Here is a 23,887-nt window from a genome sequence, read left to right on the forward strand (position 1 = left end):
ACAATCCTGAATTGTCTCCTCACTATGTTCACTATAGGCTACACACATTGGGCAGGGGACAATCTGGCCAAAATGACCAAGGTTGTCAAAAATATTTTTGGGACACTCAATTTAAATGATTAATACACCAGTGTTAGGTGTCACAGCACACCCTTGTAACGATTATAGTAACATTCAAAGTATTTTTGGATAAATTGAAGTATTGAACAGATGGTATTGGTCATTTGGGGGCCAAAAAGTGGCCAAAATGACCATAATCTGTTAAATGGGGTCATTAAGACTGACATATTGGGAATCAGCATGAAATTCTACACAAGAACGACATAGGTATGCATCATTCCCATTTTATAAAGGAGGAAGATAAAGCACACTGAAGACCTCAAATTCCTGCCGATTTGCAGTTATTATGCAAAATTGCACGAATGGTCAGTTACCCAAAATGGTCAAAAGTCAAAACTAATGATATAAATTACATGAGGTCAAAATACTTTTGAAATGTTCATTTTAAAGGATTAATACACCAATGTTAGATGTCACAGCACATCCTGGAAACGATTCTGGTAACATTGAGGTATTTTGGATAAATTGAACTGATGTTATTGGTCATTTTTATGGCCATAAGTGGCCAAAATGACCATTAGGTGTTCAATAGGGTCATTAAGACTGATATATTTACATGTAGAATCAGCATTAATATTCTATACAAGATGGACATTTAAATGTATTCCCATTTTATAAGGGAAGAAGATAAAACACACTGAAGACCTCAAATTCCTGCCTATGTGCGAATGGTCAGTTATGTCTAAAGTACCAAAAATGACCCTCATAGGTCAAAACTGATGGAATGAGGTCAAAATAATTTTGAGATGTTCAATTTAAAGGATTAACACACCAATGTTAGGTGTCGCAGCACACCTTGTAATGGTTCTGGTAACGTTCGAAGTATTTGGGGGTAAAATGATCTGATGTCATTGGTCATTTTAAGGGCCATAAGTGGCCAAAATAACCATAAGCTATTGAATATGGTCATTAAGACTGATATATTTGGAATCTGCATAAAATTCTACACAAGATGGTTTTTTAATGCATTTGCATTTTATATTGGGAAGAAGATTAAACACGCTATGAGACCTCAAATTCCTGCCTACATACATGTATATCTGCACTTTATTATGCAAAACATTCGTGGAGGGTCAGTTATGTATGAAGTACCCCAAATGACCCTCATAGGTCAAAACTGATATAATAAATTACATAAGGTCAAAATACTTTGTGAGATGTTCAATTTAAAGGATTAACACACCAATGTTAGGTGTCGCAGCACACCTTGTTATGGTTCTGGTAACGTTCGAAGTATTTGGGGGTAAAATGAACTGATGTCATTGGCCATTTTGAGGGTCATAAGTGGTCAAAATTACCACAAGCTATTAAATAGGGTTATTATGACTGATATATTTGGAATCAGCATAAAATTTTACACATGAAGGACATTTAAATGCATTCTCATTTTATAAGGGAAGAAGATAAAACATGCTGAAGACCTCAATTTCCTGCCTATTTGACTGAACAGTTAATAATGCAAACTGCGCGAATGGTCAGTTATGTCTAAAGTACCCAAAATGACCCTCATAGGTCAAAACTGACGGAATAAATTACATGAGGTTGATGGTTATGATCCAGCGCACATTTTGAAAATAAATGTGGATTTCTAAAAACATCCAGTCGTAGCTCTGATCAATATTTGTAACACATTTCGGCCAAAAAATCATGAAAATTGTCATTTTTGGCCAAATTATGGCCAAAATGACCACTGCTATTGTGATTTGGCAAATGAAAGCACTTTATCTGAAATCTGTGTGCATTTTTACTTAAGATAGACCCTTTTAATTGCATGTGGCTACAAAAGCAGTCTGTTAAGGGACCATTTTCCAAAGAGTGGTCAAAATGGTCATTTTTGGTCAAAATTTGGCCAAAATGACCAAAATGGCGTGAGTACGGTCAAATAAGAGTGACATTTTTGGAATCAGCGCACAATTTTAGCCCGGATAAGCTTGTCAAACCATCCCCACCAAAAATTCTGAATAAAGCCCCCTGGCTCCTAGACTATTGATATTCAAACTGTGAAGTTGGTTTGATATTCAGGTTCGATATTCAAACGCCTGTGAAGCTGGACCAACATTAGAGTCCGTCATTGCCACGGACCCGATCCGCATAGTACTGCCGCCCCCCCCCCCAAAAAAAAATGTTCTACAACCTGAACAATAGGAAATGATAAAAGGAAAGAATGATGAAAGATACGTTATTTTATGCATACCATGTCAAAATCAATCTCAAAGTTAAAGGTGTTTTTTTTCTCGCTGGCTCGAGACTTATTACGAAGCAAATTTTTGCTGCATGCATGCGCCATTGTGTGCCCCCTCTTTTTGTTCTTATCACGCATTGCTCGGGGCACAATCATAAAACATCCTGTTCATACAATGATATGAACCCTCCGTTCTCCCTTCTCTTTCTCTCCCGTTCCCCCTCCTTTTCTTTTCAATCTCCCCCTTTCGCTTAATTCTCTCTCTCCTATTATGTATTCTCTCTTTCCTTGTTTTTTTTTTTATACTCTATCCACTGGCAGCACCAAGAGATTAGTCAGGAACGTGGTTCCCAATGCTTGAAATATTCTGTTTTGTTAATTTTAGCCCCCCGTTAATGTGCATGCGCCGGGTAACCGAGTCAAGTTCTACAACCCCGGATAGGCCGTCGGGATATTCCTGGGGGCCCCTTGGAAAAAAAACAAAATGCGATAAATAGCCCTTTATTCCTTTAATTTTGTTAATTTGAGCCCCCTAAATGTGCATGCACCGGGTCAAACTAGTGTTTATATGGTTGCCCGAGTCGAGTTCTACAATTAAGTTAGGATACATGTTACCCCGGCTAGGCCGTCGGGTATCCCTGGGGGGCCCCTCGAAAAAAAAAATCTTAATTGCCCTTTCATTCACTGACGTTTGTCCCCTAAATGTCCTCGTACTTGGGCACGCCAGTGTTGTTATGGTTGCCCGATACATGCTGCACCTGTAAAACTCCTTAGCTTTCAAAACCTCTAAATATATTTGAATATCGAATGTTGGTCCAGCTTCACAGGCGTTTGAATATCGAACCTGAATATCAAACCATCTTCACAGTTTGAATATCAAATGTCGAACGGTACGTTCCTGTATACTCTGTAGTCTCAGCTCTTCGCATTGCGCTCATATAACGAACGGTCTCATTGGTTGATTTAACGTCACTACACTAATTCATTTAACGTCATGACGTTAAATCGTTGAGCAGTAATTCGGAATTACGTCGTGTAGTAATTATTTACTACACGACGTAATTCTTTAGGTAGTGTAGTAATTGGAATTACTACACGACCTTAATTATTTACGTCGTGTAGTAATTCGAATTACTACACGACCTTAATTATTTGATGTAGCGACACTAATTCATTTAACGTCATGACATTAAATCGTTGGGCAGTAATTCGGAATTGCGTCGTGTAGTAATTCGAATTACTACACTACGTAATTATTTACGTCGTGTAGTAATTCGAATTACTACACCACGTAATTATTTACGTCGTGTAGTAAATTGAATTACGACACGACGTATATCCGTGTTTTTGACGGTCTCCTGCTTCCATACTTGTGGTCTTCTGGTCATTATAGGGCCTACTGTGTAATATCATGGATAAGCTCTATGGTAATATCATAGGAAATGTAGTCACATATCCCTGCTAAAACAAAATCATCCAGTCCTAAGCAGGGAAGTACACGTAAGCTATAGAAATGTCTATTTCTTGTATTGGCCCATTATAGTTTGTTCCATTACCAATAATCTTCCGACTAAGATTACATTTCCTGCAAACAGTTTCTTTATATCTTTCTGTTGTGTCATTTTTTCACTTTATATAGGTTGGAATTTCCTTCGGGTATTTTATTAGCCCTATAATAGATTATGAATAAAGGATCAAGGACAAGTTCACCCCAACAAAGAAGTTGATTTGAATAAAAAGAGGAAAATCCAAAAACACTGAAAATGTCCTCAAAATCGAATGTTAAATAAGAAAGTTTAATCACATTTTAAAGTTTCGGTTAATTTCACATACAGTTTTCCACATCCTGGTCCGATTTGCAAACGAGGAGACTATCCACTTTTTTGCATTTGATTATTGTGAAATATTCTAATTTTCTCCTCATGTCAAATGAAACAACGACCAATTCCTCCCTGAACATGTTGAATCAGCTTTTTCATTATTATGGTTCAGTTAACTTGGTCATTATTGTTTTTTTTATTTTTTTTTTCTGTTCTATGTGTTCATATGAAACTGAACTTTTATTGTTCTGGTTTCCATCATATTTTTCACTCGTTTATCTTTCATTTCATTTTTTTTAAAGTCTATTTTGTATAGTTAAACTACATGCCTAACTATATTCTTCATTTTAAGGGCCTATTTTCTTTTTTTTTTTAAATTATATTTTTATTGGAAAATCATCGAGGATCACAATATATACAAACAATTTTTACATGATTAGAAAACAAAATCAAGGCAGAATAATTGCAAAATGACCTACAAAAAAACAGGTAAACAACGCGCAGCTATGGCCGGAATAAACAAAGTCGAACGGCAGGGCGATTCATGTAAAAATACAAATTGCCTTCCACCGCCAACACCCAGGCACCCCCCCCCCAACTGTCTCTCTCTCTCGCACTTTCTCCTTTCACCCCCCCCCCCCCCCGAGGCATTACAATTCTTCACTTCCAAGTACACCGCACCAACAACATACAGTAAACCAAAAAATCGCTCCACCACTCGACCCCGTTCAGTCCAGCCATTCAATATGCGAAGTCTACAAATACATTCTAAACTAGAATTTAATTCGTCATGCGGACGAATTAGGTGGTCTGTCATGATTTTTCATTCAGAGTCGGCTAGTGTATAAAATGAATAATTTAGATATGATTGATAATCTTGATTCTAGACATCCTAAGAATAAATTTTGACCATTGCTCAATGTGATTATTAATGTTTCCCATAGACTTTACACGTAAGCAATTTTGAGAATTACAATTCCAATATTGCAAGTGAAAAACGGGCATGATCCCGGCATCTGATCAAAAAGTGAAGGGCACATTACCGAAAGCCCAGAATCTCAGCTATAACATATTAAAAGCTCCGGCAAAACTGACAAGAAGAAATGGAGATATGGCTCACGAAATAGAGGAATGTCGAATCTAGTTTTGAGAAAAAGTCATGTCCCATAGAGATTACACACAAAATACATGTGATATGAAAAAAACAATTATAATCTGTTTTATCTTGCTAAATTTTAACTTTCATACCTTTTAATTATCATAAAGGATCATGTAAGAGGTGGCAAAAAGAAAAAAAAAAGAAAAAAAAATCATCTTTTCTACCCCAGGAATCGAACCTCCGCCCTCGAGAAAGCAAGTCAAATGCGTTATCCATTGAGCCACGATATTCCCCATAGAGATTACACGTAAGCAATTTTGAAAATTACAATTCCAATTTTGCAAGTGAAATACGGGCATGATCCCGGCATCTGATCCAAAAATGAAGGGCACATTTCCGATAGCCCAGAATCTCAGCTACAACATGTTAAAAGCTCAAGGAAAGCTGACAAGAAAAAATGGAGATATGGCTCACGAAATAGAGGAATGTCGAATCTAGTTTTGGGAAAAAGTCATGTCCCATAGAGATTACACGCAAAATGAGGAAAAATGACATGCCTCTTTTCATCGCTGTTTTACGCAATGATGCGTTCCTCAAAACGAATATTCATGTAACTGAGGAGAAAGAGTACCTTCTAAACTACAACATATCGAAATCTGGGCGAAAAATGATTTATATTCGAGAAGTTACAGCCAAATTTGCATAAATTTGATGACGTCATTTTTGAATAAATGAAATTTTTAGTTTGGGCGCCTATTTGATGACGTCACGAGATAATTTAGGGACAATGGTGACATGAAATCAAATTTACAACTCATAATCTATCGATATATGAAAAAAAAATTGGGGGTCAACGGACTATTTAAAGAGCTGCAGTGAATTTGCAATAGGCATGTTTTTGCCCATATATGGCCTATAGTGAGAGCTCGCGCGCACACGTGCTGCAAAGTTTAACGGGTGTTAATTTCGTTATTAATGGTTGTAGAAGGTTGATCAAGGTATCAAATTGCTCAGAATTTTATTAGCAATGCAATGATATTAAAAGAAACGGTTTTTCTGCGTTGCGTTAAGGTGTAACGCGCGGAAAGGCGCGCGCGTATGTGCGCGCGCGCAAATTTTTGAAATGCTTAAAATGACCTGAAACGTACCCAAAAAATTTTATAGGTCATTTGGACGATTTTTTTACCTTTGACGCGCGCGTACGCGCGCGTCATGACCTCTACATGACCTTTGATGACATTGGCATTTGACCCCTGACATGAAGTTAATGTCATGTAAATATTGTTAGTTTTTGATAATTGATAATGAAGATATGATCAAATGAAGAATTTTACAAAATGGCGCGTAAATGACGTCATCATGACCATATGACCTTGAAAAGCTTATTTTGCCGTCTCTATGATAGATTCTATATATGACAAAAAAATCAGCAAAATTGATTCAGCCAATTTCGAGAAAAGTTGGCGACAAAAAATAGGTACAATGAATAAAGATAGGAAGAAAGAAATAAAGAAAATTCTGACGAAATCAATAGGTGATCTGTCATAGACAGACCACCTAAAAATGTTCACCGACCGAAAACAATATATGGTGGGAATTGTAGGTCAGGAGGTCACGCGCAAACGCTCGGAGTTCGCCCTTGAGGTAAACGAGAGTTTACATAATAGCAGTACGTACAAGTATCACATTGTAAATGAACATATACATGCAGCACTATGGGAATAGGCAAACATTAGATGTGGCATTTTATACAAAATCTGAAATAAAAAGACACTTTTAAGCAGAATACGTATTGATTTTAGGTTTACACATGGGATTGCAAGGGAAAAATTAAATCTCAAAGCGCCATTTCTTAAAGTGAGCAGTTAGTTTGTTTTTCTTCTTTGCCAAGTAAAATTCAACTTCTTTCTGTTTTTTTAACAAGGGACCTGAAAGCTGATGAATTGGGAAGATGGTTCTTGAATTTGCAAATGAAACTTGGTCATTATTGTCCAGAAGCGTCGATCCTGGGGTGGCGATCGCCCCACCAATGAAAATATTGAGGGGGCAAACATATCATTTTGCCCCCCCCATAATTCCGGATATGCATTAAAAAAACAAGATTGTAATGTTCAGCAAGCGAGCTTGAGATACACAACTCGTTCTTTATTTAACCCTAAAAAGACTGGGGGGGGGGCTGATTCAGCCCCCCCCCCTCGACATTTTTCGCGATAAATCCGCCGCACGAAATTTTTTGACCGCGTCGCTCGCTGACTTTTTACTTTCAAGTCTCGCGCAACTTTTGAGACCAAAATTGTGACCCCCGGGTACGCGGTTCCGAAATTACGCAACATTTTGTAAGTGCATGCAGACCCAAAATTACTCAAAAACGTGAATTTGTGTACAAATCCAATGCAAATAGTGTTTTTAGCCAAAATTCATAAATGTATCATTATTTTTCCTTTTACTGCTTAAAATCAATTAATTTTATCTTTTTTATGGTCAAAATAAAGTCCCCAACAATTTCCATTGAAAAAACAATAAAAAACAAAAAGTCGAAAAACAAAGAAATACATAAGAAATTTAGAAAACAATAGAATACATAAGAAAATAAATGTGATTTTGAAATTTTTTTGAAATAAATTTGATCAGATGCCTATCTAGAGTATGTGAAACAAAAATTAGCATTTCAGGGGCATTATTTTATTAATTAGAGCAAACTTATGATTTTACGCATAAATTAGCATAATTAATGAGACATGAGATTTTTTGCAGAATTTGATGTTATAGTTTTGTAGATAATGCCATGGGTAACGCATGTGCCAATTTTCGTCGCGATCGACGGCCGAGATCAGAAGGGGGGGGCTGAATCAGCCCCCCCCCCCCCCCCGTCTTATAGGCGTCGAAATAGCCCAGTCTATTTAGGGTTAAAATCATGTTCAAAACGTCCGCTTTTCAGATTGGAATATAAAAAATTTTAGCTCGCGCTTCGCGCTCGCATCATTTCTGTAGCAAAACACATACTTTTCATCATTACATAGGTGAATGCAAATGTCCCGTTTTAAGTTCTAAGCCTCAAAAGAACTCCTGCTTCGATTTGCAATCATCTTTTCTTGGATATATCTTGTTCTTTATCAAAAACTTCCCAGGCAGTCGGCAAGCCCTGAAAAAGTAGCTTCTTTTATCCAAGCGATATTCATGACTATAGGGTTTTTGCATTATTAATGAGCTTGGTGCGAACCAAAACACCTCTTTTTTATTCTGACATTGCTGCTCTAAATATTAACAAAATTTCATGTTTTTGGTATCTTTGTAAAGAAGAAGAATCATTCTTTTAGGTCATGTGTTTGGAATTCTTAAAAAAAGTTGGAATATAGGGAAAACTTTTGATATAAAACATGAAACAAAAAAAAAATTTCATGCAGCAAATGTTGTTGTTTTCACACTTGATTTCTGTTTGAGCACAAATGATTTTTAGATCATAATAGCTGAAGATCTACGCTTTAATATGATATAATTTGTATAAGAAGATGTATCTTAGCGAGTGTGTCAGCAGCCAGCTTTTCATAGACCAAGTACATATAGCAGCTCAAAAACAAGAATACTGCACTCTGATTGGTCACATGCAGAGACCACACACCCACGCAAATTCCAATGTTCTCCACACTGGGCCTCTGCAAGGTCACACTCACCATGTGGTAATCTCTTCAAATAACCCGCGAATGTTGTTGTGAAAACATTATTCAGCCAATCAGAACTCTGGATTTTATGTTACTCAGAAATTTTAGAAATCTCGTCTTGCATCTTGATAGAAAAGGCTGGCTGCTGACCCATCTAAAAGATGCCACATATCAAGAGAGACATTGTAAGAAAGTATAGAGTTTGAGCTTTCTGATGATATAAATAATGTTGGTGCCTAAAACACAAAACGTTGCACAATTTGCAAGTGAAAACAGAGGAAGAAATTCTGTTTGATGCATCTTTTCTGGTAAAAAATTAACTTATTTATCAAAATATTTTATTCAAAAGGAATAACCAATATGAAAGAGTAACATTTATTCTTTCCAATGGTACAAATATAATCAATTTTACTCCAGGAGAAAGTGGTTAAATTCTTTGAGAAAGAAAGTCTCACAATTCACGAGATTTTGCAGGGACATGAATTCAGCTACGAGAGGACTTGGATAAATCTTGCCCATTTGCTCATTAACACAGGGGCTTGCCGACTGACTGGTCCATTAAACTGTCATTTTTTCAGATCGGAATATCAAAATTTTCAGCTCGCGCATCGGGCTCGCATCTATTCTTCTTTTAGATACAAATCTTAATCATTGGTACCAAAAATGCTTAGAATATCAAGTTTTCAGGTCAGAATATTAAGAAATTTCAGCTCACTCTCGGCACTCGTACTATCTGTGTAGTGAGATATGTATCCTCCTCATGAGTTACTACAAACAGTCCTATAAGCAGACACGCGCTCGCATTAATTTGTTGGTGAGATACTTGTCTGTGTCCCATGAATCTAGGCATTCTAAATACATCTTTCATCATGAAAATCAAAGCGAGCGCGAGCTTAAAATATTTGATATTTTGACCTAAAAAGGGTCGATTTCAGCTCTATATTTCAAGCATTTTGTAGAAAATTATGAGGTGGATATGGATCGCACGTAATAAAGAACTGACATTTTTCATTAGTTACTTTGAGTTTTTACATAAGACCGGGATATTCTAAGGACATGTCATCACATGAAAATGATGACTATATTCCTCTTGCTAATTAAGCGCAAGAAGAAACAAAACACAATGAGGGCGCTGAATTGATGCGAGTGCAAATCGCCTGCCGAAATTAATAAGCTGTCATGAAAAGGGGATTTAAGTAGTTTGTAATCAATATTGACATAACTCGCCAATCAAAATGCGAGCGTGCAGCACTAGCAGATACGTTTTGACAATCTTGCCTGAAAGGGATATTTTATCATATCTAATGGAATACACGAAAGTGATAAGTACCTGATAAATAAAAATTTGCGAGCGTGCAGCGCGAGCAGAAAATATTAATATTCTGACCACAAATGTGACATTTTACAGAGCACTTTAAATATAAAAATCAATTTGTAAATCACACAAAACATTGGAAGTCTGATTTCCGTGGTGAAATGTGTTTGTATATTGATTTCCAAACTTGATATTCTCTATGTTAAACAAGTTATGTAAATCGCCTAACAGGCAATGCGAGCGCGAATCGCGAGCGAAAATAGTGACACTAGCGTACCTACGGTGGGGGGGGGGGCAGAGGGGGCAGACTGCCCCCCCCCAGACGAGTCACAACTGATCCCTGGCCCGCTCCATTAACTTGAAGACCTTTTTTTTTTGCTTGTCAATTTTTTTTGGGTACGAAATCCTTTATTTGTGGTTGAATAGCACGGTGGGAAATAAATTAAAAGATGACAAAATAAAAAAAATGGCAAACAATAGCGGGAAACGAAGGTATAATGGAATTAGTCAAAAGCTAAATTGGAAAACATAGAAAAGGGACAAGAAAAAAATTAATAACACAACCGGGCTGCCGATGATTGAAATTAAAGAGCAGGAAGAAAGATGGACTGCATACAACATTGTGCTATAAGCTTGCTATATTTTATGCAAATAAGCTACCGGGGCTTAATTTGCCCCAGACCAGGCGCGTAGCCACCCCCAAAACGTCCCCAAAAAGAAAAAAAAGAAGGGAAAAAAGAGAGGAGAAAAGGAAAAGGGAAGGGAGGAAAGGGAAGAAAGGTAGCTTTGTGTTTTTTCTTTTTATTCTTTATTTTTTTCTCAAAAGAGAAACTCCTTCACTCTTCTTGCTCTAAATTCATATATGAATTTTGCTTCCGCGCTGCGCGCGGTTAAATGACAATATTGAAGTTCTCCATTGTTCCCCCACCTTTTCTCTAACCCTGTTTTTCCACCTCAGCTATGTGCTTCTTGCCAGTTAAAGTTAAAATTGTATACATTAGGGCATGAATTTGAGTAAGGTTAGGCCGAAGTAAAGGAGGGTAAAATCTTTATATCAGTTTCTGCCGTCACCTCCATAAAGTCAGCTTCTCCCGCTTTTCAGCTCATTACTATGAACAACCATAATTTGGGGGCAAACAGGTTCCTAATTTAAAAAGAGGAAGGTATGGAATTCGTGTCGTATTAAATAAAAAAGTACAATTTTTTTTATCAAATTGTATTAAACTTCATGTCATTTCCCTGTATACATTCATCTCCTGTCCTGTTTTGCGCCCTCAGTTTGAAATTTTGAATGACACTTAAGTTTCTTTATATTCAAAATGAAGCGCTTCAGGATAAGTAAAAAAAAATAATCATCCTTTATTTTAATAAATCACAGAAGTTTCAACTTTTTCCTATTTTCCTTGTAATGAAGTTCAATAATCTTAGAAAATCAATTGAATTAGAGACGATTGGGTTTTAGAGATATCTACATTTGATGAAACGTCCGCCTTTTGAAATTTCAGAGTTTCATTGCTCTGCACGGGGAGGAATATCTTCCTCTACCGATCTTCTCCTCTGTTTTGCGAGTTAGAAATATGCACTGATGCTAAATTGTTTGTAATCAAATCTGATCTTTCCAAAGAAAGTTTCAATATGTCTTTGAGAATACCCTTTTCTCGGGACCCTTTTTATGGCAAGAAAAATTGATAAAACACTTAAGCTTCCGCGCTTCGCGCGGAGTTATTATCATTTTAATTTCCTCCATTGTATACCACTTTTGTGCGTTCACAATCACTTTTGAAAACAAGGTTCAAAATCGCAATATAGTCAACCGAATTGGAGGTACTAGAGATAGCTAGGAGAAACGGCTCCTTTTCATTTTAATTTATGAAACACTAAAAGCTTCGCGCTTCGCGCGGAGGGGGAAACCCCCCTCCCTGCACCCACCCCCTAGGGAGCGCGCGAAGGGCGCTCTGTAAGTGTTGGCATTTACCGCCCCCTCCAAAATGAAATCCTGGCTACGCGGTTGCCCCAGACCCCTTACAGTCATGACAGTACGGGGTCTTCATGCGCAATTTCATTTTCGACCAATCAACAACGCGCATTTGGGACTTGCGCATGATTTTTAGACTTGCGATCGATTGCAACTCTTTCTGCAACGGGCCGGCCGCGCCCCTGATCGAAAAGCTTAGTTAGGGACCTGTTAATGACGTTTTGCAGTTCAGAGTACGTGATTTGAAAAATGTATCGTCTGAACTTCAGACGATACATACGGTATTTCAACTCAACAAATAATTATGCAGTGGCGTAGACAGGTCCTTAGACCTGGGGGGGAGGGGGATGATCCCTAGCTGGGTCATACTTTATATATATATATATATATATATATATATATATATAGACATGCTTGGACAATTTCACGTCATTACATTGACCGAAATTCACAAGGTTGAATTGAATCTTGTCTAGAAATTAGAAAAATTTTTATCGCGTAAATGCGCGAGATGATTATGTTTTTTGTCAAAGGTCCGACAATGAACACGCTGAGGGTCGAGTTAGGCTTGTTCTGTGATCTTAGACCATAAATTAATCTTATCCATGGATTGATTCAATCTGCCTTCGTGAATTAAGGCATGTCTATATATTGGATGATTCTACCTTCTTTGAAAAGCGCAAAGTACTCTGAAAAAATTAGTGAAATAGTCCCTCTTTAAGGAGTGAATATATGAAAGAGTGATTATTGAGTGAAAAAACCTCGGATATCACTGAGGCCATCCAAAATTTGCACTTTCAGTCCAAAATCATTCATTTACTAATTCGCTACTTAGAGACTGAAAATTTTCACCTTTCCTTTGCAAAGTAGGGGTTGAGGACATGGCCAGCAGGGAAAAGGGTCAGTGTATGTGTATAGGTAATTTCTTATTAATTCGTTTGAACAGTGTTAATGTGTTATGAAAGCAATTGCTCTGAAAGGGAGTGATTAAGCGACACTTTCTTAAATCTGTAATGAAATATTTTGAACTTATCTCCTTTGCAAATACATAATTATTATAAGGAAATGTACTTGGTGAAACTCTGAATAACGATCCTTAAATGTATATGACGACGCAAGACAGTTGTTATTACTTAAAACTTGCAAGTTGTAAATGCATATAAGATGATTGACTCTGAATAAAAGTCCAATTTTGATCATGTTTGTCATTGCTGTACGTTATGATTATTACTGCTATTATTATTGATTTTAACTAGCATTCATTGCTTTATTACTGTATAGTTTTGCTTCTTCCCCCACAGAAACCTGGGGGGATGATTGTACACACCATCCCCCCACCTAAAATTCTGGGGGGATGCATCCCCCCCATCCCCCCGCTATCTACGCCCCTGAAATTATACGAATGCGAAGCACTTTTTATAATCATTAACGGTATAGGTATAACCAAACCCGAACCAAACAATTATAGGCCTATACCGTATCACGTGCAAACGCGGGCCGTAGGATAGAGAATCTAAGAGGGGCGGGGCGCGGCCAGGTGGACCGATCGCAATTAACTTAGGACCGGTCTCGTAGACATACCCCATGGCCATACATTTCTAGGCCTACTACCCGTTTGGTGCGAACAAGTCAAGATTTTTTCCCGGAATGGTAAGCATTTGATGATGCAGCAAGCCAATGCATGCTAGCCTTTATAAATCTCCTAAATGTTATTTATCGGTGTGGTAACATTTAACTAAGAGGGGTTTTCAAACTAACCTGTAAAACTAAGAGGGAATACGGTAAGTAACACCCGTTTTTAGAGGAGCACCGTCGTAAGTAGGGCTAACGCTACTTACACATTGTACGAGCAGGTCGGCGCGTGCGATTCTTATGCACACGTGTAAATCATGGTTCTCACGTTTTCGTGTATCAGTATTTAAATTGCACATGAGCAAAATCGAGCAGTACCGTATCCGGGTTGATCAGTGGACGTGGTCTGAAAATTAGAATTTTCCTAGAATTTAATTAGGTCTACCGGTATTCCTGTTACAGTAGAGGCGCACGGCCAATATTGGAGACTGTCTCCCATGAGAGAGATTATCTCCAATATCAGAGACTTTTGTAAAGAATTTTGGGTATCCAATTTCAGAGTCAGACACTCCTACTAGTACCAATGAGGTCCAAACATTAACATGTATGGACCTCATAGGCGACATTACCCAAAATTATGGGTTAGACAATTCAGTTCTGATTTCAAACCCAAGACTTTGGTAAATGTACGCCTTAATACAAATTGGAGTTATGCGATATGACTTTCATTTGGTGGGAAGACTTTCAATACTTAAAAAAATGAGTTGAAATTAAAATGAATTACTATAGTATTAAACTTACATTTCAGGCCCTTTTTGTTGATTTTCGGTGAGCGTTCCACACAGCTGCGACGAGTGATCAACTCCGAAGTGATACGCGAACTGGTCAGCTGATCGGTCAGGTGATCGGTAGATTATCTTTTTGTCAGACGTTCATAATTTATGTAAAGCGTATCAATCTTCAGTATCTTGATTTCAAAGTATCAGTATTGCAGATAAATGTCATTGATTGGAATCAGTGGCGGATCGGGGGGGGGGGGGGGGGCACTCGACCAAAAAAGTGGTAGAGGTGTGCCGCGGGCGAGACAAAAAACGGGGGCCTTGGAGCGGGCTTATTGTAAAAAGGAGGGTCCTCGGAACGGGCTTCTGAACTACAATTTTGTGAAAACGGGGGTCCTTGGAACGGATCGCCAGCGTGTGAGTACGTGCGTATGCACCCCTATGGAACGGGCATGCGTGCATGATGCAGCTAGCGCGGCCTCCGCCGGGTGCGCTCGGGCAGAGACGATGGTCGGACAGCGCTCGGCGGCCGCTTTTCACCAAAATTGCAGCAGATCAATGCAACCGGAACGGCGTAACGAAAAATATGCGAAGCTCTGGAGCGGATTTCTTTCTTCTTTTTTCTCGATAAGAACAAAATGCTATGCCTTGGAGCGGCTTTCTTTGTTTTTTTTTCTCAATAAGACAAAAATGCTATGCCTTGGAACGGAAATTTGGGTGTAAAAATGGGGGTCCCCTCCGCGGCACATACCCACTATGCATTATATACTGAGTGCCCCCCCCCGGGGGGTGAGCATTTGTGCCCGATCCCCCTATTGAGATTTGTAGTAAATATTTTGGAATTAAATACGTTGTTCATACTAGTTATGCGACCCCTCCCTTATGATGATCACAGCATTATTTGTAATGGGGATATTTCGTTCATATTCTTGTCTCTTCTTTCTCTTTTTAGCCTTTTTTTGCTTGTTAAAACCTTTTTTCCTTTTTTTTTTTGGGGGGGGGCTTGCCAAATTTTACGTGGGTCAAAATTACCTGCATTTTTTTAGTGACAATCTTTTTTTCATTTGTCCAGTTCTACGCGAGACAAAATTACCTTCGATCATTATTATAGTTAAAAACTTTTTTTTATTTTTTATTTATTTATTTTCTTTTTTTTTTGGGGGGGGGGTTGCCAAATATCACGCGAACGTTTTTCAGCTTTTACTGTTTTATTCGACTTATAATCAAATATTAAATGGGGCTTACCACAGTTTTTTTTAAGTCAATTCATAAAAATATTCCTCCTCGGGATTTGAGCTTTCTTTCATGAAATATCAATCTTTTTCATGATTACCAAAAATACTTAAATTTTTTTATCGGTGTAGGCCTATAAAGCTTTAGCTCATGCGTTGCGCCTGCCATATTTTAATGTTAATTGATCAACTTTATGCTTTTAATGAATTCCTAAAAACACTAAATTCTCAGATCATCAATTTTGTCGCAATCGAATAATTCGATTGCGTCTCTCTATCAGTTTTGAATATTCATAAAAAATATCAGCTCGTGCTTTTTGCTCATAATATTTTGATTAGTAAATTCTTCTCTTATATAATCGAGTTGGATAGATAGATAGATAACTAGAGAGAGAGAGTTGGGGGGGGGGGGGTCCCTCAGCTATTTGTCCTCGCTTATTCCCAATTTGTTATTATGCTCATGTTGTGAGAGCTTTGTGTTTTCATATTTTTTTCTTTTTCAACCTTTTTATTGTCTCGGAGCTTCCCTCTATTTCTTTACACTATGATGTAGTCCTTTTTACCTCATTGTTTCAATCATTGGCGGCGGAAGCCCCAAATTTTAGGAGGGGACAACCCAAAAAATTTTGACAAGCAAAAAAAAAAAAAAAGGCTCTCAACCCAAACATTTTAGGGGGGGACGTAGGAAAATAAATTGACAAGCAAAAAAAAAAAAAAGCTTCCCTCTATTTCTTTACACTATGATGTAGTCCTTTTTACCTCATTGTTTCAATCATTGGCGGCGGAAGCCCCAAATTTTAGGAGGGGACAACCCAAAAAATTTTGACAAGCAAAAAAAAAAAAAAAGGTCAACAACAAATTTAGGGGGGAACGTCCCCCCCCCCCCCGCTTCCGCCGCCTATGGTTTCAATTCTTTTTTTGTTCTCATTTCAATGAAAACATCATTATTAAACTGACGTAGAAGACTTTATTACGAAATTTTGACATGTCTCATTTGTTTGGCTTTCTCTTTTCCTTCTCATCTTCTTTTTCTTCTTACTTTTTCCCTTTCCTTATTTTCTCTTTTATTTCATTTTATGAGGTATCCGCCAATTTATACAACACCAAGCATATAGAGGCGGATAATCACTGAGGGAGCGTGACGGTGTGCCGCTCTAAAAAAAAAAGGAGGAATACATTATGAAAAATACGAGACATTTGGCTTCCTCCTGCTCGTACGCACGGGCGTCCGTCGATATAACACATGATATTTTTATGAAAATATGCACCCTTTTTCTTAAAAGTTGATGGAGAGGGGGGAAAATTAATCGTATCAAGTCGGGGTATTCAGTAATGAGTACAGGAGAAAGTATATTTCACTGATTTTCATGATTCATTCCATTTGATTAACTCATCTATTCGTGTTTTGGGGCTAATCTTTCCCTTACGCATTGCTTTTTGGCAGAAGTTCTATGGAAAATGCACCTTTTTTCACACAAACTTTGAGACACTCTGTATTCATTCCCCCATTGCTCGAGAATGAATGGGCAGTTAACGACGGGGTTAAAAATTTATTGAGGAACGGAATGTATATTTCATGAAAATGAAAGCCATTTCCCCATTGGATGTTATCTTCAATACGTGTTTTTTAGATGAAGTTAGTTGTCGAATAGGCTCTCCTGGCATTTGAGGTCTCTATCGGTGACGTCACTCAGGATCGTCATGCCTGAACCATCGGCCGGGCAGGGGTCGCAATGGTAGTATGATTTATGCATAATGCACTCGATATATACAATAATCTTGTCCTCCCGTTCAAATGAATGTGAAACTCATATAATTTTCATCAGAGCATTCAACAGGAGTACTGTAGTACACATTTCTTTGTTATAAGTGAATTAAAGTCCCTCCAGTGAGTTTGATCACCCCTATTGTGAAAATGTATCACCCCTACGTTGTAACACAGTCAGCTGTTTGCACTCAGGGTCACTCCGTGACCTGTGTGTGCGTTCAAGAGTTGTACACGATTTTCTGTCTCATTTAGGCAGAAATCTTTCATAATGTGGAAGAAAAAAAAGAAGGGATGGGGAAAAAATAAAGGAAAAAAAAGAAAGATGATGATGATGAAAATTATCTTGGTGATGATGATGGTTGTGGTGACGGTTGTGGTGATGATGGTGATGCTAATGATAGTGGTGATGATGATGATGACGAGATGTAATTTTGTTATTTTGTCTTTGAAAAAATTAAGTAGTGCAAAGTTGAATTCATTTAAAGTTTATTATGAAAATAGCAGAAAAAAAAATAAAAAATTGGTATGCGTTCGAGGAAAATCCATCCCCCACCAATTTTTTTTAAAAGGTAAGATTTTTTTTTGTGACGGCGTAGGCCTTTGCAAGCAGCTATTATTATGGTAAAAAAGTAAATGAAATGTCAAGAAATACATGATAATGATTTTTATGGTACATTTAGTATATCAATAGATAACTTCATACTTGTTATCAAAAAGAAAAAAGTGGGTCGTTACGGACCATTAAAAATGGGAAATTTGGGCATTTTATATTTAGGATAGAGCAAAAGCTCGTTATAGACGTCACAATAAATCAAGCATTCTAAATTCTATCAACTCCATTTTTTGTCAAATAACACCTTCATCGATATTTTGAAATGATTTTTCTCATATTTTCATCATCTTTTTATCAGGGTGAAATTCCCCTTTAATTTACAAAACAGATTCGCAAACAATATCAAGAGTAGTGGGAGGCAAGGGCGGAAATCTAAGGTAGGGGACCAGGGGCTGGAAAACAGGCAAAAAAACAAAAACAAACTAACAAAAAAAAAAAAGGAAGGTTTATCACCCCCAAAAGAAGGTTGTTCGTCCAAAATACATGTTTTACTTCGATTTAAATGATGTAGGCCTATTTCTTTCCATCATATATAAAAGAACAAAAATAGTAGGGGGACATTTGATAATGTGCCCCCTACTATTTTGGGTTAGGGGGAAGTGTCCCCCTGGGATTTGCGCCCATGTGGGTGGGGGTGTTGCACCTCCTTTCGGAATCATTATGGAACAGTGTGAATAGTCGCTGTGATTTCGATCTCATACCTATAAAAAAAAATAGAACAGAAGAACGCCTTGACCACAGGCCAAAATGCCTAACAATTTTTCCGCGGCATTAGCGACTCTCGTAAGGGGCGCTCCATTTATAAATAAAGTTGCATGTGTAGCTGTCTATGGCGACAGAATTTATCGCAGAATTGCAGCCAGAAGCGTGGGAAATTTCCAGAAAATTCAAGAAAAGAACCGGTGAGTACCGATTTAACAGTACTAATGTAATTAGTAACATTTATTGAATTATAAGAATATTCAGTTTTTCGTGAAACAAAGCTTAGTTCTAAGCTAGGGCGGCCCAAATGCGCGTGAGTGGAGTCCCAGTCCCGGGTAAGTATTGCGGTGTCGCCTAGAGTGATTTCAGAGACAGTCTCCAGTTTGGGAGACCAATTTTCTTTGTTTACATTTGCTTAAAAAGAATTTTCCTTGGCGGCAGATAAAAATGTGATGAGCAGATTCCTCATGAAATATTACCCCTTTCCACCGTCTACTTTAAAAATCCACCGTCTACTTTTGTTTTTATAAGGATTTTTGATGTCATCCACACAAAAAACAAATGGGCTTCTGACCTTAGTGGGACAAAAGATTGGGTGGAAAAAATCATGCTTTTGATGTTGTTTCTTTTGTTCTTTTGCAAAGCAAGTCTCCAATATGGGAGATTGTCTCCCTTATTGGAGAGAGTCTCCCATATTGGCAATGCGCCTCTAGGCCTACTGATCTAGGGCTAAACAAAACAAATCTTGATAAATAGATGTCCATGATGTTGCTGCGCGCTGTGTCTGTATAACGTCACTTAAGCTTTTTATTGATATTTTCAATACCGGTATTACTAATTGCTTCAATACCGGTATACCAACTAATACCGAGTAAATTCCCAATTTATTGTGCAAACAGTGTCCAATGTTTGTTTAGCCCTCATATATGGCCTCGATAAACAGTGGATGCTTGTGGTCAGCTGAGGAATGCTCAGCATGGTCCGTTCTCAGTGACAAACTTTCTCTTTCTTTACCAAAAGTTACTTGTATACGCTCATGCTCTCTCCTCACCGAGAGGGAGTTACCTGTGGCTGTGCATGTGCCCAAAATTATCTCAGTAAAATGGTACAAGCTATCTCCTTGCTGAAATCAAATAGTCAAGTTACCAAATGCTATACTGCACCTACTCACTGCTACTTACTTTGCTAAATGTGTGTACATGCCCCAAGTTCCAAGCAAAATTCCCTGCTAAAACAGTCAAGGAGATATGCGTGATTTTCCCTTCACTGACCTAATAGGTCCATGGTTTCAGTAAGTATCTGAAAACAAAACAAACATGCAAATTATATCATTTAGGAACCCCGTCTCATGAATACCGATGCCCATTATTTGGAAGCCTCGGAAGTTTTCTTTTTAGGCTTCCAAATAAAGTCGGAACAATTTAGTAAGGGCGTGGCGCGGCGCAAGCTCAAGTCAAAGGGCTACGCATGCGGTCCATAGATCAGTCGGTCACTGACTTAAGAAGCAACAAGCAGTCACAAAATTAATCGCACTTTCTAAGAACGTAACGATCTAGACATTAGAAAATATATGGAATACATTTATCGATGTCATCGATGTGAATAAATCTGTAAACTGTAAGTATAAAATTAGTTTCCATTGACTTTTTGAAGTTATCAGAGTTTGCCTTTCAGCTTCAATCGCAATTCACGCAACCGCTACGGGTGCGTGACCGGAGAAGCACTAAATAGACATAAAATGTGCATTTAGCAGCAATTCAAGCTCGTCGGTATTGATATTTTCGATAGCTACCGCGCTTCGCGCGGGAGGGTTTGGGAGGGGGATGTCTTGCACGCACCGAGGCCGCTGTCGGACCAGTAAATCTTCTTATTTCTGAAAATCTACCAGCCCGACAGCGATTTTACCGGTCTGGGACCGTCGGACCGCCGCTAGTGTCGATCCCTGCGAAAAGAGCAGTATACAGATGGTCGACACCCCGAACAAAAGGAAGATTAGTGTTTTCAGAGGATGACTTATTGAATGCTTTTCGTACTTGGCAATACAAAAAGCTTTTATGAACACTTCTTTTTATTTCGACCAACATACCGGAACTAAATACAACAAACTTTGTCTCATTTACCAACAACTCGTAGGTGCTTATGACATCCGTCAGTGATTCATATTAATTGCATAAAAGCGCTTGCCCTTCGTGATGATGCATATAAGGATGAAAGAAGAACCATTTAGTGAAATAGAAAAAAAAATGTTCAGATGTCACAGAGAATGAGAGAGAGTGAGAGACAAAGATAAAAGGGTTAATAGACAAGTGCGCTTTTGCTAAAATTCCATGAATATCCACTTAAACAAATAACAACATGACTTTATTTTTTGGTTATACATGTAGATTACAAAAAGAAAATGCTACAATGTTTGCTTGTCGCAACTCGGTCCTCAGACCCTTGTCAAACTGATGACTTTTTATTATCATTCTTGTTTGACCTACATGTACCCCCCCCCCTCCAGATAGACATGTTCTGACCAGCACTCTAATATTGCTTGTTTGTCTCCTCTCCGATTTTCTGTTTTTTTTCGCCAATTTCTTTTTTTTTAACCGGCGAATAGCAAAGATTCATGTAGAAAAAAAATCCTACCCACCCGTTATTGTTCCCGTTACTGCAAACAAACATTTGGGTCGCTTACCCTGGTTACTATCAAAACTAAAATATATGATTTCTTACATAAAACACAGGGGCCGCTGAGCGTTTTTGATAATTGAGGGGTTGAGCTGATAGTGGGAGGGAGTGGACCAGCCAAATACAAATTTATATAGACTTCGGATTTTTTGTACATGTTTGCTGAAGGGGGTGAGAACTGAAACTTCCTACCAACTCCACCGCCTCTCTACTATTAGATTGAACGATTAAAACAATATAAAACAATAGAGACAAAAATGAATTCTAACTGTTATGATTTGTTTTAATGATTTATTTATTACCATGATTACTTCATGTGTTTTCGGTTGTGCAATCAAGGAGTCGAAAGAACACATAAAAAACACTTTTGATAGCGGATGTTATAATTTATTCAAGAAAAAATAATTTCTCTTACTTTCAGTAGTTGCTAGCATGGCTCTTTTTGAGGGAAAAGTAAGATAAAGAAAGAAACATAGAAAGTGACAAGGAGAGACTCAGGAGGTATGATTTCAGACTTACAATTTTAGTCACATTTACTCATGTAACTCTTTGAAATAATTTCAGGATATTGCTAATCCAATACTGGTCCACAAACTTATCAAAAATTATTAAATTAAAGAAAATTATTTTACGATTAGATAGCTGCGTGGAAAATCAAATTAAATGAGACTTCTAATTAACGAAAAAATCTTTAAAAAAATGACTTTTAGTGAAAGATAGAGGCCTCTGTCTTGCCACAACCCTAAGCCCCAAGTTCACAAAAAATAGTCTAGTAGTGCATTTTTATACGATGATCATTATCATCATATTTTCTTTTGCAATAGATATCTACCCATGTTATTGATATAGAAAATGGAAGATGATATAGAATTTATTGTGAAATGACAGTTAAAATAGTAGTTTTAAAAGGGTTTTTTTTGGGACTTTATTTGAAAATCAGGGAGAACCCCCCCCCCCTAAATTTTTGACATGATGGCCAAGATGCAATAGGATGAGAGGTTCACAAATGCAACATTTTCCAATCAATACAAGTTGGCAAAATCGAGGCATACTTTCGGAACAATTTCTGATGAAGAGAGAGAGAAGGGGGGGGGGAGTTAGATGTAATGTAAAATGACAGGTACTGAGAAGAAAAAATCAGAGAGAATGGATACAGGGGGATGGGGCAGGTATAATACCTCGTAATCCGAATTGGGGAGAAGGAAACGATACAGATATAATTTAAATGAGAAGAACTAAAAGAATAAAAGGTGTAGACGGAAGGGGATATAGATATAAGATAGATATAGGAAAGGGAATGAAAGCGGTAGATAATACACTCAGTTACAGGTTAGAAACCAGAGAAAGGGAAAACGAAAAAAAAATCCTTTGGTGCCGTCTTATAAATACATATACACTTTATATAGACAAATGCGCAATAATAAAAAGAAATACCACCCGCCAGTCAGATAGAATGATCTCAGTAGCTTTCCAGTGTCATTGAAAATTTGTAACCAAATTTTCTATAAAACGGGCCCCTGGTGCACTTTGAACCCCCCCCCCCCCCCGCTTTCTTTCGTTCTCTCATCTTATTGCTATTATTTTTGTCTTCTTTATATTTCAAAGGAAATAAACAGAAAATAAAGCAATTTAGAACACCGTTTATCCTCTACTCTTTCGAAAATGAAAACGTCCTTGTAGTTTTTTTTATCTCGGCACTCCCCAAACAAAAGAAAGTCATGGCGGACGCTCAAACAAATCTCTTATAAAAAGAGCAGGGAATAAATAAGCCAACGCCCTGAATAAAATGAAGATTAGTGATTTCGTCAGGATGACCTACTGCTTTTCGTATTTAGCAGTACAAAAAGCTCTTAGGAATACTGCTTTTCATATTATGACAGTAACATTTAAACAATGTAAATGTCTACTCATTTTTGACAAAACGCTTATGAAATGGCAAGAATGTTTTCTTCTTGATCATGACAATACTTTATAAAAAAAAAAAAATAAAGATACAATTCCCCTGGGTGATGATACACATAGGGATGGAAGAAGATGCAGGTGGGATTCAGAAAAAGAATAGAAAATGCAAATCGAGATACATGTAAAACGACAGAAAGGATGAGAGGAGAAAAAGAGGAAACATACCAAAAAGGTATAATGTGAACAATTATGTGCGCTTTTGCTATTGCATGAATATTTACTTATAAAGAATTATAGATTACTAGTCCCCCACCTCAATTTGTAATTCACGTCATTTTATAGAATGAATTTGTCTTTTAAGGTTTTGGAAGCTCTCCATCCCATTCTCTCATTCTCTGCCAGGTGAATTTTTTTTTGCACTGAAAATTCGACAAAAGCATAATCAGTTCAAATGCTAAAAATAATAATGAATCAAA

At 37.6% G+C, this 23,887-nt stretch overlaps 1 protein-coding gene across 1 annotated transcript in view; it reads left to right on the forward strand.

The window, feature by feature from the left end:
* The first annotated feature begins 13,702 nt into the window (after positions 1-13,702).
* The window catches only part of LOC121410322 (sorting nexin-5-like), a 51,817-nt gene continuing 41,632 nt past the window's right edge, over positions 13,703-23,887 (forward strand). The window contains exon 1 of the mRNA XM_041602332.1: positions 13,703-13,820. Coding sequence (XP_041458266.1) covers positions 13,818-13,820 — 3 coding nt within the window. The 5' untranslated portion in view covers positions 13,703-13,817. The remainder of the gene's footprint in view (positions 13,821-23,887) is intronic.

Source organism: Lytechinus variegatus, chromosome 3 (assembly GCF_018143015.1).
Source record: "Lytechinus variegatus isolate NC3 chromosome 3, Lvar_3.0, whole genome shotgun sequence".
NCBI lineage: Eukaryota > Metazoa > Echinodermata > Echinoidea > Temnopleuroida > Toxopneustidae > Lytechinus > Lytechinus variegatus.